We start from the raw sequence: 19,899 nt of genomic DNA on the forward strand, positions 1-19,899 counted from the left end.
TGACTGAAGACTCTTAGGTTGTCCATATTCCGGTGGTTTGTCATCGAGCTGGGCGGGTTTTGTCTACATTTCATTGTACTTCTAACCCTCTTGAAGTCAACCTGATTTATGACCGAGTCATTGGTCTTTTTCCTATTTGTCCGTGACATCTAAATTATGTTTATAAGCATAGATATATTGTGACAAAAGAGCCCCCGACACCACTTTGTAAATATATATTTGAGAACTTTGGATGGGACCTGACCACCTCATGAACGGTACATTCTGCGCCCTGACAAAGGAATTGTTGGTCTAATTTCCACTCCGAAACGCGCGTCGGCGCTGTTTGTTTGTTGTTCTATTATGATGTTTTAAATATTTACTGTGCTATCTTTGTAATGATGCAAAAACAACAGTTGATGGACAGAATGCAGAACAATGTCATACATTCACCCCAGTGTAGAGATATCTGGGGCTAAATCCATCGTTTTTTTGCACCCCACACCACCCCAGTTCAGACATGGTCATATGCAAATCAGCCTTGACCCTGTGCCTCATGGGAACAGTCCAGCCCAAACTGCCAAGCCATGTCTTCCCTGGACCGGAATCAAGCATCCTAGGACCGGTTTCTGGATATCAGCCGTAATCAGCCAGGATAGCTTGACTCCAGTGGCGTGGAGAGCACAGGACTCACGTCTGAGCATACCCGTCCCATTCGGGGTGACAAATGCAAAAACAACAGTTGATGGACAGAATGCAGAACAATGTCATACATTCACCCCAGTATAGAGATATGGGCCTAAATTAATCGTTTTTGTTGCTCACCACACCACCCCAGTTCAGACATGGCCATATGCTAATCAGCCTTGACCCCGAGTGGGACGGGTATGCTCAGACGTGATGACGGCTGATAGCCAGAACCCGGTCCTAGGATGCTTGATTCCGGTCAAGGCTGATTTGCATATGGCCATGTCTGAACTGGGGTGGTGTGGAGTGCAAAAAACGATGGATTTAGGCCCAGATCTCTGTACTTGTGACTTTGCAATGTGATGCAAGCCAATGCTTTCAAATGATTGAATGTTGAGATACACTAATATCATGGACAGAATATTGAGGGACAAAATATCACAAAGTAAGGAGCATATAGAGGAAGTGTAGTTTTACTCTACAGCTATGCACCTTGAAGATATATTATATATATATATATATATATATATATATATATATATATATATATATATATATATATATATATATATATATATATAGTCATCAAGGTACATGTATCTGAAGTTAAGTATAGAAAATCTGTTCTTACTTACCTTTCGATATTTTGTCCTTTGATATAGTGTCCACAATATTTGGTGCAATCAATATTCCTACCCCAATATTCCGGGGTCACACTATTTCTACAGTTGGACCTCGAGGTCCGTATTCCTTACAGATTTTCAGGATAACCACTGTCCATGCAAACTATGTCCATTTAGATTCTTTAAATATAAATTTATTCTAGAGTGAAATACCGGAATAGGCAAAGATCTGAGCCACGTAGGAGAACTTTCGATACTCATGATGTGGGCAATGCTTTTGAACTGGGGCCCGAGGTATCTTGCTTCTGATGATTCAAACTACAGAGCCTAGTTACGAAATAGAATCAAGTTTCACAATTTTAATTTCCATTATTCTATTTACTTAATTTAGAGTGCCTTATATTGTGTAAAACCTATTACATTATTTAAAAATATTATTTTTGGCGGAAAGAAACTGGATTATCTTCATGGAAAAAATAGTTTTCTGAAGAAATGTTTACATCACAACTGTTGTCCAGATTCTAGAATCTTTAGGTTGTAAAATACAATGTATTCACTAAGATTGTGGAACACATCATTTGCAGAACATTTTGGTATTAAAGTCGTTCAGTAACTGCTGTTCACAATGTGAATCTTTTTTAGAAATTAATTCTGTAACAAGTGTAGACCTTTTTCTGAATTATATTGATGAAGTTAGGGATATTTTATCTACCTGTAAAATGTAGATCTTTTCTGAGTGCTTTATAGTTTTTTTCTGTCTTCTGCAGGTGTTGTCTTGCTACTAAGGCTTGAGCTTTCCTAAACATTTATAACAAAATAAAATTAAAAAGAAAGATATTAGTAATGTATACATTTCGCCAATAGGCCAATAATTCAAATATGTGTTTCCAATAGAATATGATTCCCATCCTTCCAATACAAATTATCACACAGTCTGATCTACACCACGTGCCACGTAACGATGTTGCATGCATTATGACGATAAAACAAGACCATAGGTTTCAGCCTGTCTTCTCTTCTGTTACAGGATGGCAGCTCTCCTTACAGTTCCAGATATGTGGGATCCATGGTGGCTGATGTGCACCGGACCCTCATATATGGTGGGATCTTCATGTACCCAGCAAATCAGAAGAGCCCCAAAGGGAAGGTAAATCTCTCATGCATCACCTATCAATTGCACCAAATTAATACAGCCTGCATGCATTTAAGGCTTATAAATTCATTAACTTTGTGCAGTGGGTCCTAATTCCCAAATGGCTCTGCTCATTTGAGTGGTCCACCAATCATCTTGTCCATGTTCTGCAAAATTTGTTCAAATATTTAAACAAAAATCTTTTACTTAACTTTGTTGTTATTCATTACTGTTATTTGCATAGTGCAATCTGCAATTTGCTGGCACTGGAGCACAATTCAATAGCCTAGTGTATGACTTTCCAGTCACTTTCATAACAGCCAGAAACTGAGTCGATGCTTTCATTGTATTGTGTAAGCATTGGAAAATTTCCTTTAAGGATTATACAAATTGCTAGTGTTTTGAGTCTCTTACTGTGAAACATAAAAGCCAGGCCCCTCAGTTCACCCATCACACAAGGCATCACATTTTTCAACATAAAAAGCATTGCTAGATACATCGGAACCACACTTATTTGTGTGAGACACACAACTGACCACTGGTAGTTTGTGACAAGATGTTAATTAAGGAAGGAATACTCGACGACCAAGAAAATGGTGGTAAATGTATTAGCCAAACAAAAATGCTTTTCCTATGGAAATATATATATGTATGTACTGAAAAAATAAAGGTAACAGGAACGTTATAGTTAAGGTCACATTTTACCCACACAAAGCCATAGAAATTCAGCGGCTATAGTTATACTTATAGCGATATGTATGTTAGGAGACTGAAACTCATGGCCTAAAGTTACTGAACGGTACAAGTTATAGTTTCTTTAGATAAGTATAACTATAAGTATGACTATGAGTGACAAATTTCCATGGTATTGTGTGGGTAAAATGTGAACCTAACTATAAAGTCCCTGTAGCCTTTGTTTTTTTCTGTGAATTTCTATGTTTTTATTTACATAAATGAAAAGTAAAGTAATATATATTTACTGTACATTAATACAACGACCCACGGCCAAAGGTGCACCCAACCCGAAGCTGAGCACAGCCAAAGCTTGTGCGTATAAGGAGTATAGTGTGTGAGTTTTTTTGCAATGGGCTTCAAACCACAGGCCCCCACTGGTATCCACGAATCACCCACTGGCCGCATCCCTCAATATACCAAATTTTGTGTCTTCAATAACTCCAAAACTGCTGAATAGATTAACACCAAATTACAAAAAGCTCTCTTTCTCGATTAAGATCTAGTTTGTGCCAAATTTGGTGTAATTATTTTCAGCGGTTCGGGCTGTAGTCATGCTCAAAAACTGCCAAATCCCCATAGCCATAGCACTGGGACAAAAAGCTTTGGGACCCCCCTTTTTCTCAGCCACTATTTGACGAATCACCCCAAAACATACCAGGCACCATCTGAACTAACTTGCGTACTAGTTTTAAAAATTTCATGAAGATCTGTCAAACAACGCCAAAGTCATTGGCAAAACAAAAAATTATTTTTCTACGTGAAAACTTGTTTCTAACTATAGCTACCTAGTTAACTAGGTCAAGCGTTTTCCTTTCTGCTAGAAGGGAAAGTTGTTGGTATGTTAATGGAGGTTGCCCACTCCCAGCGCTGTGACCGCCCTGTGAGAGGTCCGCTGCTCCATGTGGGCAAAAGGAGTTGGAGTTGTATGAAAAGGAGCGGGACCCGCCTGCAGTGTTCCAGGATTTAGGCACGGAGAGTTCCAGCCGTAATTGCAACTGGGCTTCACTGCAAGTTTGGGAATGTGCAGCACATTGGTGCTGTAACAGAAGGCTTCGGGATTGTTTCAAAGTGCAGGCATGAATTATATTCAAGGAAACAGACAGATTTATTTTAAAGAGCAGACTGTGCATCGAGTGAAACTCTACACGTACTGCAATTGTGTGTAATCCTGGAAGAAATATCGGAGCAGTAAAAGTGTTAAGACAAAGAGACTTTAATTCACCTGATGCATCCTGGGAATTGTAGGAAGCCGAGAACTACAGTGAAAAGGAGTAGTTTGGTGCAGACGTATAAATATCACATCACACGTCGCAAGCATAAGTTTGAGTTTGAGTTTAAAAATATTTATATAGCGCACTTTCACCAGCGGTTTCATAGCGCTACAACAGACAGATCCCCAGAGTAGGAGTAACAGAACATAATAAAGGATTTCTGCTCACCTGTGATCAAGGCTACAACGACAGCTGAAACGCGTAAGGTTTGAAGACAGAGGCTTAATAAAGCACAAGTTAAGACAAAGAGACTTTAATTCACCTGATGCATCCTGGGAATTGTAGGAAGCCGAGAACTACAGTGAAATTTGAAGTTTGAAGACAGAGACTGTTTCTCTTGGCTGAATAAAGCACAAGTTACCCCACAATGCCGTGGTCAAGCGCTTTCCTTTCTGCTAGAAGGCAAAGTTGTTGATATATATATATATATATATATATATATATATATATATATATATATATATATATATATATATATATATATATATATATATATATATATATATATATATATATATATATATATATATATATATATATACACACAGCATGCCGTGCCACAAATCTTGCAAAAGCAGTATTAATTTCAGGCTTGGCAACAACTCTACGTGTTTCAGAGCTTACGCTCCTTGGTCACGAGTGACTGTGTTGCACTCATTCGTGATTCAAATAAACAAACATGTGACCCAAATAATAGACATAACCAACAGACTTCAAGATTTACATGAAGTTGCTTTACGTCATTAAAATCACTAAATCATTGTCATTACGGTGTACATCATTAGTACTACACTTTAAGACATTTGCCAACTGTGACGAGTGCGAACGTGAATTAGATTATAACCCGTGGGGTCCTTGAAAGAGCCATGAATTTTGGCCGTCAATTGTGATCGACAGAGGTCTTGGCACTAAATAAAGTTTTGAATAAACTTAAATGTCTAAACCATCTTGTGCACGTTCAATGCTGAAATTAACAAAAGGGATACATTACCCCTTAAAATGTTATTACTGGGTGCAACAAAAGTGTGTGTACGCTAATTTTGTCAACATCTCCCCAGTTGGGATAATAAATATTTAAGTGCTACTCATAATTCTAAGCGCCAAGAACGTTAGACAAATTAATAGGTTCCTATATTTGTGCTAATATACCTCAGAGGGCACAAGGTCCGTCAGATGAGAGAGATACCGCAACATGCGTGTAAATACCGTTCAGCCTAACACGAAAATATCAGAAGGAAAATGTTTGATGTCAAAAAAGACCCCAGAAACTGGACCCTATTTCATAATATTGGTGGTAAATCGCTCTAGTGGGCACAAAGTCTGTCAGATGTAACAATACCGCACCAGGCGTGTCCACCATATTGGGCCCATGTGGGCATATCAAAATTAAATTTATCAGAAAGAAGGATTCCACAAAATTCCCTTTAAGGGGGATAGATTTTCATAGCTCCAATGCCTTCCACTCATCTCTGCAGCTATCACGTTGTCTGCAACAAAACATAAAAAATAAACAATTAGTGGTCACCAAAACGTATTACTTCATAGTGAATAAAAACGAATATGTGAGGTACATGATATAAACAAAGCAATCCTTCCTAGTGGTATTATTAAACTTTTTTTCAATTAATTGATAAATTAATGTAATGCTTTCGACACATTTAGACTAATTTTCTTATAAGAGATCACCCTTAAATATTCATCCTAAATGGACTGACATTTCTTCATCTCCATTATGGCCTGTTTATTTGAATGACTGACAGTTTTTCTTTTCTTTCACCGCATTGCTTTTAAAACTATTGTCATTTGCACTTATTTGTGTGTTGGTCTTCGGTCCACCGCGGGTATATCCCGATTGTTGTGGAGGGACTCTCTTCGCAGCATGCCACTTTCGGTCACGAGGAGTTCGGCGTTCAAGCGCCCCTTACCTCCCGCAATAAAACCGAATGCACTACAGAACGGATATATTTGACCTATTAAGTAGCGAACTACCTGATGCTATGTTTATAACAGAAACGTGGCTGCATGCGTGTTCAGGCCCAGATGTAGCCTCTGCCCTCCCTCCAAACTATGCTATAGTTAGGGTTGACAGGTGACTTAAGACAGGGGGGGTATTGCTATAGTTTAAAAAACATCCTATTTATGTGAATTAGATACACTCTGTTTCAAGGGCTGCGAAGCAGGCCTTTTTAAACTTGTACTGATCCCTCTGTTTACTTTATCCGGCATGCTTGTGTATCGCCCCACTGGCTCGCCTACCTCTTGGGCGGCCTCACTTCCAGAATTAATTTCTCCACATCTTCTTAAGGCGGCCAACTTCACCATTCTGGGCGACCTTAACATACATTTGGATAACTCTTCATGCCCCACCAACTGCATGCTGATTTCGGATCTCGAAGCAATGAACTTGCTGCTATGCAACACGGGCCCTACTCACAAGTCAGGTCACTTACTGGACCCTATTTTTTCCAACCTGTCTGACATTCAATGTTTACCAGCTCTTCTTCTAAGTTGGTCAGATCAAATTCCATTGCACTGATCCAGCTAATCTGCCCATAACGATGTCTGGCCTACAGCAGAAATCTAGAAACTGGAGTAAATTGGACATGAACGCCTTTAACACGCTTCTTTCTAACAGTTCCCCTGCTATTCCCCAAGTCTCGACCTCTTCTTTAGACACAATTCAAAGGTGGATTCTTAAAGCAATTGACAATTGCCTTCCAATTTCTAACAAAAAATAATTCAATCATCGTTCCCCTGCCCCTTGGTTTACAGAGCACTTAAAAGAAGAAAAGAGCAAATGTAAAAACTTAGAAAGACACTGGAGGAGAAACTATACCACTGATTCTAAAATGAAATTCAAAAATGCCTTAAAAAAATATCAGTTGCCTTGTAAACAAACACGTGCAAGCTACGTTGCACTTACTATTTCCAACGCTCAGAACTGTTCGCGAACATTGTTTTGAATGGTTAAAAAACGTTCAGGCTCTGACACCCAACCAATGTCCCCTGCACTAGACCATTCACAATGTAATGATCTTGCTAATTTTTTTGTGAACAAAGTCAAAAACATTCACTCCATGTTAAGTGACTCTCCGACAGCTATGACTATGCAACAGAATATGATTCCTGAGTCCACTGACCTGATAGAACCCACTAATAAACTGCAATCCTGGTTATTACTAGATATGAACTCATTCACTAAAAATTTAGGCAGTATAAATTCAGGCTCACCTCTGGATCTTTTACCCCCTAGGGTGTTGCAACACCTTGATACACCTTTCCTTGAACTAATTATGAATCTTCTTAACGCTTATAGACAGGAAGCAATTCTTCCACCAGAGTGGAAGCATGCGATGATTCTTCCACTCCTGAAGAAGGCCAACATTGACCCTGCCCAATTCTCCAATTTCAGACCTATTTCTCTTTTTCCGATCTACTCAAAAATTTTGGAAAAACATATAAATTATCAACTTATACAGTTTATCGAATATTCTACATTTTTACATGATTCTCAGTCCGGTTTTAGAGCCGGTTTCTCAACAGAGACAACTCTATTAGGTGTGACGGAGATACTGGGACACCGCTTGGATATGGGGACACAGTAGCCCTCATAATACTCGATCTGAGCGCTGCTTTTGAGACGGTGTCTCACACCGTGTTAATACAATCCCTTCAAGCTCTCGGCATCTCTGGTCTAGCGCTGAAATGGTTGATATTTTTTTTGACCAACCGCACGTTTCAAATTTTTTCTGCTGATGCCACATCGAAACTTTACTCATCTGATTGTGGAGTCCCTCAGGGATCTATTCTTAGCCCACTACTTTTAAAGTTTATGTTAAACCATTGGCGACTACTGTAGAAGCGGTTGGGCTATCTCTCTTCTCTTACACAGATGATACCCAGATTATCTTCTCTCTTTCTTCTGAGAGGATGGCCTGTCCTTCAGCTCTTCAAGACGGCTTAAGGAAAGTGGCAACATGGATGCAAACAAACATGCTTAAACTTAATGGCAACAAGACCGAGGTCCTTGTCTTTGGAATTAACAAAGAACTATGGGGCCCCCGTCATTGCCCCACTGAATTGAGTATTGCACCTCAGCCCTCTCAACAAGTCCATAACTTGGGCTTAATTGTTGATGATCGGCTGTCCACGAGACAGCAAGTAGTAAAAGTGGCAGCTACCTGCTTCAGTATATTGTCAGTCAGTCAGTCAGTCAAAAAACTTTATTCGGTTAATTAAAACCATAAAAGCACAATATAATTCATGAAGCAAAGTTAAAAAACAATTAAACAAGTATGAAAGTGATTGCATAATTAAAAAGTTCTACAAAACAGTTTTCTTTAAAAAATAGATAGAAGTGTGGGGTACCCATTTCAGTATGTGTAGGACATTCCCACCGAGTTCTTTTGCGGGTATCAGGCTTGGTGGTTAATTATTGAGGCGATTCTTGATTTGTTTAGTCTTGCGGCTGCTACCAAGAAACAAGCTACACCATATGTGACTTGGACCGAATTCAGCATCTGTAGGTATAATAGAGCTGGCCGTACCTGGACAAAGTTTAAGCCTGTCAGGATAGGGACAAGAATTTTTTTACGGGCCACAGAGTAATGTTCACAGAGCATAACTAGGTGCAAAGTGTCCTGTGTGGAAAAACAATCGCAGGTGCAGGGTGGGGAGTTTTCTGGGATACCCCACTTTGTATACGAGCCGAGAACAAGATGTATCTGGTTGAACCTGAACCTTATGAGTAAAAAACGATGGTAAGGTTTGGTTACATATTTTAGATAAGGTTCCATAGCCATGGTCGACGAAAGTTGAAAAAGTGTTCTTACCGTTGGCTTACAAAGTTCAACCGTTTCCCTCTCACTCTCCAACAAGTTTCGAAAATGCTGCTCGGCCCACCTCTTTTTTAAGATTCTGTGGGAGAGAGTACATCTCCGGGCGCCCTAGCTTCACGCATGCCGCTCTAACATACGCCAGCCAAGGTATGTTGTCAGATTTGTCCAGGGACATACAGTCTTTGAGGATGCAATGGTTCAATGTGATCTCCTCGTTTGTCCAGGTTTTAATCCAACATAACAGAGGGGACAATTTTAGGAGATCAGTGACATAACCCAAGCCTATTTCGTTATGGATTGAGTATGTAGGAGATGATTTCGGGAGTGATAACAAGGTTCGTATAAAATTATTTTCTGCAATTTGGATACCTGGGGCTGAAACGTAGCCCCAGATGTCTGCCCCATAGGATGCAATTGCCACACATTTGGCTCTATAAATACATGCCATATCTTCCATAGGGCTCGAGCCCAATCTTTTAGAAAAATGCAAAAGGGCTGTGGTGGATCTGGTAACTCCGTTCTCCTTTAATTTCAATTGGGCACCCCAAGTTCCTTTCTCATCGAAGGTGACACCCAAATAACAAAAGAAGGGTACCCTCGAAAGCAGAGAGCTGTTACAGCTAAAGGACCTAATCTTCAAGTTTTTCTTTCGTAAGCCAGTGACCATAACATGAGATTTGGCAGTGTTAATCTTTAGGTCCAAAGCTTCCATGAAGCCACCAAAGTGGTCTAATAGTCTTTGCAGGCCCGTACCAGTCCGAGCTATAAGGACAGCATCGTCCGCGTATAGGAGGACCGGAATAGGTAGCCCCCCCATACGCGGTGTGTCCAGGGTGGCTGAGTTCAGAAATTTCCCCAAAGAGTTGATGTACAGTGTAAAAAGGAGAGGGGCCAGAATGCAGCCTTGTCTGATCCCTCTCCCTGACCTGAACTTCGCCGTGCATCTTCCCTCCCTTGATACCCTAACAGAGGCAAACACATTTTGATGAAGGTCGTGCAGAAAATTAACCAGAGTAGCGTCCAAGCCCATATCACGCAAAATAATCCACAATTTTGAACGGTTGACCAAATCAAAAGCAGAAGATAAGTCATTAAATCCCAAATAAAGAAGCCCCCCCTTCACCACGGTGTATTTACTGATGATAAGGTGAAGATTTAGACATTGGTCCATGGTCCCTCTATGTGCTCTGAAACCATATTGTAAATCCGAGAGGATCCCGCTCTCCTCGAGCCAATCCCCCAGTCTTTGCAGGATGACTCTGCCCAAGATCTTGACGGCAGAGTCCAGCAGGGAGATTGGCCTGTAGCAGGCCGGGTCCCCCCTATTCCCTTTCTTAAAGATGGGCACAATAATAGAGGTAGACCAGGAAGGAGGAAAACCAGCTGCAGGTATCGCATTGAAAACGTTGGTTAATATTTTTGCCCAAAATTGCGGATACTGGATGTAGAGATCTGCAGGAACCCCGTCAGGTCCCGGGGCCTTGTGTTTGCTTGTGTCTTTAATCGCCCTCTCGACCTCAGCGGTATTAAACTTCATGACCAGATTGGTCGAATCATGGGCGCTGGCTGGTGAGGTTGGTTCTAAGGATTCATAGATCTGTTTGAAGTGGCCCAGCCATCTTTCATCTTCGATCACGCAGTCCATGTCAGATTTTCCATCCTCTGAGAAAAAAGGCTGGTATTTTGAACTGGCTAAGAAAAGTTGTCTGGTTGCTTCCTTGTTCCACCCAGAAAACGGTGGTCCAGGCACTTGTGACCTCGAGAATGGACTATGGCAACGTTCTCTATCTAGGGGCCAACAAAGATATAGTACGGAAGCTACAGGCAGTACAAAACGCGGCAGCAAGATTATTATGACGAATTCCCAAATTCACCACTACCACCAGCTACTTACGCGAGCTCCACTGGCTGAAAGTGGAAAATCATGTTAAGTTTAAAACACTGAGCTTTTTATTTAAGATCAAAGCAGGCACAGCTCCCTTGTACTTGCAGGCCCTGGCCCAATCTTACTATCCTTCATGGCAACTGCGTTCCGTCGCTCAGGGAACATTTTTGGTTCCCAGTATTAATCTCTCGCGGATTGGAGGCTGCTCCTTTGCCTTTCTCGGTCCCAAATTGTGGAATACTTTGCGTGTATCTCTTTGCCTAGAAACAAATTTCGTACGTTTTCGCAAGAATTTAAAAACATGGTTATTTAACCAATAATTCCATGTTCTTTCTCATCCTCTGGCTGGCGCTGGGAAGCCCTTTTTGGGTAGCTGTGCCCCTTATAAAAGCAATTTAACATAACATAACATATCTAATACACAAAAAGTCAATAGACTAACATTTTGGTTGTGGTATGTATTAAAGTATCTAGCTATTGGGCACTGTTTGTCTCCATGCTTGATAGCACAGAGGTGTTCCAAGATGCGCTTTTTAGTTTTGTAATTTGTGCTACCAATATATGTTTTCTCACATGGGTACCTTAAGGCATAAACAACATGGTCTGTGTTACATGAAAGGTGTTTAACAATTTTGTAGGGTTTGCAGTTAGGTGACATTTTAATCTCTTTGCAATTCCTACTGAATTTGCATTCCTTAAAATGCCCCAAGCAAAAACAACAGTTGATGGACAGAATGCAGAACAATGTCATACACTCACCCCAGTACAGAGATCTGGGCCTAAATCCATTGTTATTTGCTCGCCGCACAACCCCAGTTCAGACATGGCCATATGCAAATCAGCCTTGACCCTGTGCCTCATGGGAACAGTCCAGCCCGAACTGCCAAGCCATGTCTTCCCTGGACTGGAATCAAGCATCTTAGGACCGGTTTCTGGCTATCAGCCGTCATCAGCCAGGATAGCTTGACTTATGTTAAAAAACAAAACATTTTAAATGTAAAGGGACGTTATGGTAGGTGTTTGAATGAGACATGAGCTAACATTTAAAAACCCAGAAAACACTGAAACACACCAGATATAATTTAGTCAACTAACATTAACTTCCACCCCATCATGCATTGCTTATAACCTCACTTATAAGATCACGTATGGCATGTTCACGTTTTTTTTTTAAAGGCCAAGACTGTGGGTTGGGCATTTGTGGAGGGATGGATGAAGGGTGTAGCTGAATGCCAGGCCCAGTGGGTAATCCATGTAGCACACAACTGAATGCATACGTGGAAGCATATGTGGGAGGCTGAGCCAGACCCCTGCTGCGCACAAGATGTGTGCAGCACAGCTTGGGCATACACACTGGGTTTGGGGTTGATGTTAACTGTATGAGGGTTGTTGAGAGCAGGTCCTAGTCAAAGGCCAAGGCCTGTAGCCACCCATGCTGCCCACACCCAACGGTCTTGCACAGCAGGGATTAGGGGCACCTAGAGGATTGGCAGCATGTCTTGGCTGAAGGTTAACCATCAATTAGGTAGTTGTATTACTCCTGCCAATTGAGCGCCTGTTGAAAGCACACTGTGAAATTATTGGATGATCACATTAGTATTGTCATCAATGTTGTTATTTCAATATAATAAGTGAATGTCAACAATGATGTCATTTAATATGTCAGGAGTGATGTAGTATGTTAGGTCATGGGCAATGAATGATGGGGCGCAAATTATAATCAGTTGACTTAACTATAACAGGTGCATTTCAGTGCTTTTGGCATTTTTTAAAGTAGCTTATGTCTTCTTCCAGCACCTAACTATAACATAATTTTAACCTTTGCTTTTTCAGGGATTTATGCAAACACTGCCAACTCGCACTGGCGGTTCCGGTGCTCATGCGAGGGGGTTCAAGAGGAGGAGGTGGTATGAGTCTAACGCCAGTAACATTAGCTTATTGGCATGAGAAAGCTCACACCAGGGACTCCACACTTTAAAATGTGCAAAAATTCATTTATTCACAAGTTTAACAGCGTGTTAATGGATTTGTTCAAACCCGACACGTTTAGTCCCTGGTGTGAACTTTTTTACACTGATCAGCTAATATATAGCGGTAGTAGTAATATATTTATGAGGGGGATAGCCCAATAACAGTAACTTGTTGCTAGGCTGCTCTATTCTCTCTTATGGACCATCACACATTTTTTTTTAATTTACCACTCCAATATTGGTTTTGCTATCTTGGAATAGTAAATGTAAAACACAATTACTACTGTGTTATGTATGTGTGCATGCGTATGTATACGTTGTCACATGGCGGACACCAGAGTGGCATGATACTTATACATGCATGCATGATGACGCATCTCCCCATAAGCATCATTGTGCTTTTTTAACTTTATATTTTGACAATGTTGTTTGGCATTGGCAATAACCATTTTTAGGTCTCGCCTACCAGACAGCGTGATCTGTATGGTTGTGAATTACCTATTGTGGGCTTATGAAGAACTTACAGTGGGCTTAGAACCCACCCATTGCTTACCATTGATTGGCTTCATTGTAACTCTTATTTACTTGGCTTTTATTTGATGGCTTTCATTGTCCCATCTTGGCCCTCCCTTGGAGCATAGCCTCTTTACCATCCTTTAGTTTGATAGATTTATATTCTTCCACTGTTAACTTTTAGAGAACTTCTTTTTCCTTTTTGCTAAGCACTCCGTGGGTGTGTCTTTTCAACTCTCTACTTTGTGTGCTTTTTCTAAACACCCTCCCTTGTGCTTTCTTGCGCTGCTCTCAATCTCATGTGCTGAGCTTTCTGTTGTGTGCTTCTACTCCTGTCCCCACGCTTATGTTGCGTTCTCCCTAATTTTCTGCTATATATAGTCTTCTTCTCCCCTTGCTCCTCAAATGCTCTGTGTTGTTCTTTCCTTTGTGTACAATATTACTTGCTTTCCCCCACCTAGCGTACTTTTTTCTATTTATTTTCACCTCCAGCCCTCGCATTGCTTTTCCACATTGCATCCCCATGACCATCACTCTTGCAGGCATTGCCATTTTTTTCTTGCCTTTTATTTTCAGGTGCTAACAGTTGCTATCTTTTTCCAGGTACTCTGCTTCAAACAAAAGCACTTCTGCGCAATTACAAATTATTTACTTTATTACCGATTTAAGTGCCACCTGCCATCTTGGATTGGTTCAGTATCGCCAAAAAGCATTGACTATTGTTTTTTCCAGTGCTTGTTTATTTTTTTGCTAATACTGAACATCATCTGCAAAAGCCATTGGCAAAGCCAATAGGTCTGCAGAGCTAATCCACAAAGCATAACTAATGGAGTTTGCCAATACATGGGATAAGTGGTTTTCTTGTCTCACGCATGATAAATCACCTCCTGTAGTAAAGAACTATAATGAGGAAGAAATGAACTGAGTAAATGGGTTAATAACTGAACTGAGACATTAGAAGTTTAGAGGTGAGTGATCAGACCTTTCCCTCGCATTTGCGATGATACAAAAAGTGGGAAACTTTGCTTCCACTTTCTAACAGCAGTGGCGGCTCCTCTGCTATGGCAGGGGAGCGTCACCTCACTGCTTTTAAGCAGTGCGAAGCAGAAAGATAAAATTATAATAACTGAGTTATTATCATTTTATGCTTGTGCTGCTTCACAGGAGGGTGGGCGGGGCTGCTCTGCTTTCAGAGCAGGCAAGGGGAGGAGTGGTTTTCCCACTCCTAAGTGCAAATGACTGTTTAGCTGGCCCTCTTGGGCCGCCAAAAATAGTTATGCACATTTTCCCTGTTCTCCATGCAGGCTGCATTACAGCCTGCGTGGAGAACATACCCAGGCCTCCATTCCCTGGCTAAGCATCGAACCAGGACACTCAAGACCAATCACAACACTGTATTGCAGCGTTGTGAATGGTCCAGGGAGCCTAGGTATTTACCAGTCACAACGCTGCAATGTAGCGTTGTGATTGGTCAGTGGGGCCTGGCTGTGCTTCCTGTTCCTCAAGTTCGACTAGGAGAGCAGGAGAAGAGACGCTCTTCCGGGCCGCCACTGTCTAACAGCACACCCTGACCACAGCCCTGTTGTGGCTGCCCATGAGAGGAGGGGTGTGCACAGAGAGGGGTGACTCAGATGAAGAACTCTTGATTCTACTTTCAAATTATGTAGTGCAGTGTGGGCGAGGAAGAGTTCCTATCAGTGCCTAAACTACCACCCCTCACAATAGGATCCTAAAACTGATTGGTCAGGTCAGGTAGTGGGGAGGGATTCAATGGTTGAAATACTTCAATGTCATGGTTTAAAAGTGGTCTATTTGCTTGTGATAATTTTTTTAACTGGTTTAGAGTTCAGAAAAGTACTCTGTTGCACTATAGAGGAAAACGAAATGGTTGTCATTTTTAAACTACAATTATAGGTGCTTGACAACTTATTTGTCAGTTATCTGTTCTTTCGCATCAGTTCACACCATAGTTTGTAACGGGCCTCAATTTCGAGCCTCCTGCATCTATAAAGCAGCACTATCCATCTGAAATAATATATTAATACATACAAAATGCCAGGGATTAATCCACAGCAAAATTCAGTCAACTGGACTCACAGAGTACCTACAAGGAGTTTATAACTGGTTACTCTAACAAACACAAGATGGACATCCCATTTTCCTATTGGAAGTGCCATAGGATATAATTCACTTGTAAAAGGGGAGACGGGATAACCGACATGTTTGTGACGGAGTACCCATCTCCTAACTCTAAACAGGCCCAGACATCCTAATGTGTGGAGCATCAAAGGACTATGACCTAACTAATGTATGGCCAATGGAGATTGGATTTCCTGCTACAATACTGAAGTCAAAAGCTTAGGAGTATCTTCGATTCCAAACTCGCGTTTTTAAAACAAGACAATATAGTAACCAAAAGTACTGTCAACACCATGAGAAAACTACAAAGGATCTTCCCCTACCAAGGCTTTGTCCATAGCTTCCAAGCATCATAAACACTGGTACTATCACACAAAGACCATACCAACACACTCTACATTGAAATCACTAAACAACTGCTCAAGAAACATCAACATATCCAAAAGTTTGCAGCCAGACAAGTACTTAGGGCCACATTTTGAGGCTGGTGGACAGGTACTCCATCACAAATGTAAAGGATATTCTGTCTCCCTTATTACAAGTGCATTAGTATGAGTTATTTTGTAATAAGGCAGGCAGAATATTCAGTCCTTAGTCTGAAAAAGACACTATCTCATCTCCCCGGCCACAAAGGCACTTCGCTGGTTATTTGTTGCAAAAATATTCTACAAAGCTCTGCATTTCCCACATGGTAATCCGCAGTACTATGGAGATTCACTCTGCGGAATTCCTCGGAGTTATATAAAAACTCTTAAAACACCAACGGGCAAAAAATATGCAGCTAACGCTGCTCACACTGCAATTTAGTATGGGAAACAAGTGGTCCTAGACCAAAGTTTTAGTTATCAATCAAATGAAACACATTAATTATTTTGTCAACATATGCGGTTCTACCTGAAAGAAAAAGAGAGATACTGCAATTTAGTACAGGTAGAGGCAGCGCTGAAAAATCATTGCAAACGTCACCATGCGGTGCGCAAGAGCGTGCTGCCGTTCAAGTTGATTTTGCCGCCACTCGAGTACAAAATCTACGTGCCAGGCAGCAAATCTACTTGAACGGCAGCTCCCTGACTGCGACCACTCACAACCGCCCGCTAGGCTACTGATGCCTCTCCTTGTGACGGTTTTACTTTCTTTGTCGTCCTCCACCTTTCTGCTTTGTTTGAATCTGTCTCTTCCACTCTGTAAATACCTAAGGAGGAAAAATAGGTGCTGGACCCCAAAAGAGTGCTGGTGTGGTGGCCCACACCGACAACCACCAGTAACCACAGGCTCAAATTAGGCACTGTATTTTTCAGCTGCCTGCTGGGATTTTGAAAGAGTGTAGCCAGCTCTGGCTCTACGCTCCTTCTGACACTCCTTCCTTTTCAGAGCGAGGACTCGTACTAGTGCTTAATAAACCAGCCAGGCTTGACTGAAAATACCCCTCTATTTGAGGCTTCTTTCAGAGCTCTGAAAGATTGTGCATTTTTATACACTCACTCTACCGCGTGCCAGTGTGTCATTCGCAAAGGGCATGATACGACAGTTTATGAAGCCTGCTACCAACTGACCTCATCGGATTAGACTGCACTTCCTTAAACCTTGGGGCCTTATTTGTATTAAGAAATCAAACCAGGTGCTTCTTTGGCACCCCAGAGAATGAGTAACACGTTGCTAAGGCGTGTTTACATGTCTTTGGACTCTATGACCGCTGACGGCTAGATGGGATCAAACCGAACCGCGTCATTACATTGAGCACTAACCTTTCATCATTGAAGTGGTTTATGTCTGCACAAATGGCTTTATTCATGGAAGTCCTGCAAATGTACAGCTGATACTAGAGGTGTATGGAGCCCACATATAAACAGAGTCGCACGAGATAGAGCATAGCAAACGGTCGCCTTGGCTCTTAAAGCCCATGAGGACTAGAGCATTGAAAATGTTTGACATGTAACGTGTGCAACAAACATCAGATTTAAAAAAAATCTTCAACATTCAAAAAAGTGTATTTCTTTAACATGTGGTACTTCAAATTATATATCTGCATTGAATAGCATTTATTAAACCTGATGGCTTTTAAGCATGCATTTAAAAACAATGAAGACGCCTAACAATGGCGGTAGTGAATCAAGAGGCAAGTCACCCTATATGTGGCCTAGATTTCTTATTTTACACAGCAGCAGTATACTCTGTTAAATAAAACACATCCTGAACAGTGCACATCCTGAATTACATATTTAACTGAGCTTTTTTTATGGAATAATGAAGTAAAAGGAGGCCTGGTGAAATAAAATATTTACCTAGGAGCACAGGATTTTGTCATGTTGGGAAGCTGGTTTCAAATTGTGCAACTCAGCCACTAGATGGGTATTTCACTCCCTCCCTTATTACGTTGGGCCTGATTATCAGTTGCTTGTTAATTTCAGTCCTGTGTGTAAATCCCTGTTTACGCATGGTTTGGAAATATGAGTTGTTAGGTATTTAACGCATCCGATAATTATTGATTGCGCGGAATAACAACATTTGCTAAATTTTGGCAGGTCAAACCTGCCAAAACTTAACGGGGCAAAAACATACGGTATTTACTGTTTTGTGGAGTTTGGTGCGTTAAAACACCAAAATTCGCATGTTATTCCCCAATAACTCGTAATCGGTGGCAATTATCTCACTCGATAAACAACAAACCCTGTAGTATTGTTATTTATCATGTACGATAAATACCACCTATACTCGTAACCAGGCCCTTTGTCTATAATTCTTGGTACACAATGTTAGAGCATGGGTTGCAGGAAGAAGTCAAATCCAAACTCTGATCCTTTTTAGGTTTCGCTGGGGGACGGAGCTGTAAGCTCCGCCTCCAGAGAAATCTCTTGATTACAGTAGTGACTCTGGAATACGCCCCCCTGTCCCATTGGCTAGCTCCATAAATGGAGGCTAGCCATTGGAACAGAGAGGCGTCCGTCATGGCTGGACCAGACTCGGGGGCGTTCCCGAGAATCTTTGGCTTTTGGCTACGTCATGATACGTCAGCCAAAAGCCGGGAACGCCCCCGAATCTGGTCCGGCCGGGCCGTGCTTGCTGCTGTCCTGCCTTACTCTGTGTCCCTCCTCCCGCCGTCCCCCCTCCCCCCTCCTCGCTGTCCTGTGCACGTATCCCGCCGGCCGTCCGTGTCCCCTTCCCCTCCCACAGAAGCAAAACAACCCTTGTGTCCCATTGTCTTTGCAGCATTCCCTCCCCTCCCACATCAGATCCCCGCCTCCCGAGCCGCAGCTGATCCCCGCTCTCCCCGCCTCCCTCTCCCATCCCACAGCAGATTCCCGCGTCCCTCTCCCCTCCCACAGCAGATCCCCGCCTCCCTCTCCCCTCCCACAGCAGATCCCCGCCTCCCGAGCCGCAGCCGGTCCCGATGCCGTTGTAACACGGCCTCCGCTCTCCCCCTCCCCTCCCACAGCAGATCCCCGCCTCCCCCTCCCCTCCCACAGCAGATCCCCGCCTCCCGAGCCGGCCGAAATAGATACATTATCAGAGCCGTGCTTGGGCGTAAAACGTCTGAGGAGAAAAGATACGCCGTCGCTCTGAAAGGAATTCGCAGAGCTGCAGCGTGTTTCCAAGTCGTCTGCACTCACACGCGTTCTGTATATTTTTTTTCTTGAACTTCCTGGTCTTACATAAATGCTGCAACAATAACTCGGCAGGATGCCCCCACCGACCAGCCCACCTGTGGTCTATACCCCGGATATGAGTAGGGAGGTGCGGCTTTAAAAATTCGGGGGCACAGTAGTTTTATGACAAAGAGCTACTTTGAAACATATAGTCTACAACAAAGGAGTACGATATTTTTGTTAAGCACTAAAAACAGAAAAACATTTATTTCCAGAAGCTAAAACTAAAAACACGTCACCGATTAATAATAGTAAAACAGAATTGGCACACACTACTGTGAAATAATAAAAACTACCAAGCAACCCTTACTTATCAGCAAACTATGCAATGACATAACAATAACAGGCCGACCGCAGTGGGAGGACGTAGTCTGTCTGGCATGTTATGGAAAATTCAACAAAGGGTTACGTGCACACCCGGGGCTGGAAGTAGAGCAGTTCACTTCTAAGGCAAACTTAAAATAACTCTAACCAAATGTTGTT

At 41.9% G+C, this 19,899-nt stretch overlaps 1 protein-coding gene across 2 annotated transcripts in view; it reads left to right on the forward strand.

Annotated features, from left to right (window-relative positions):
- Nucleotides 1-19,899, forward strand: part of LOC147727140 (fructose-1,6-bisphosphatase isozyme 2) — a 326,433-nt gene that overhangs the window by 274,024 nt on the left and 32,510 nt on the right. For both annotated transcript variants that reach the window (XM_086961191.1, XM_086961190.1), the window contains exon 6: nt 2,317-2,436. In XM_086961191.1, the coding sequence (XP_086817317.1) occupies nt 2,317-2,436 (120 nt within the window). The remainder of the gene's footprint in view (nt 1-2,316; nt 2,437-19,899) is intronic.

Source organism: Lissotriton vulgaris, chromosome 3_1 (assembly GCF_964263255.1).
Source record: "Lissotriton vulgaris chromosome 3_1, aLisVul1.2, whole genome shotgun sequence".
Classification (NCBI taxonomy): domain Eukaryota; kingdom Metazoa; phylum Chordata; class Amphibia; order Caudata; family Salamandridae; genus Lissotriton; species Lissotriton vulgaris.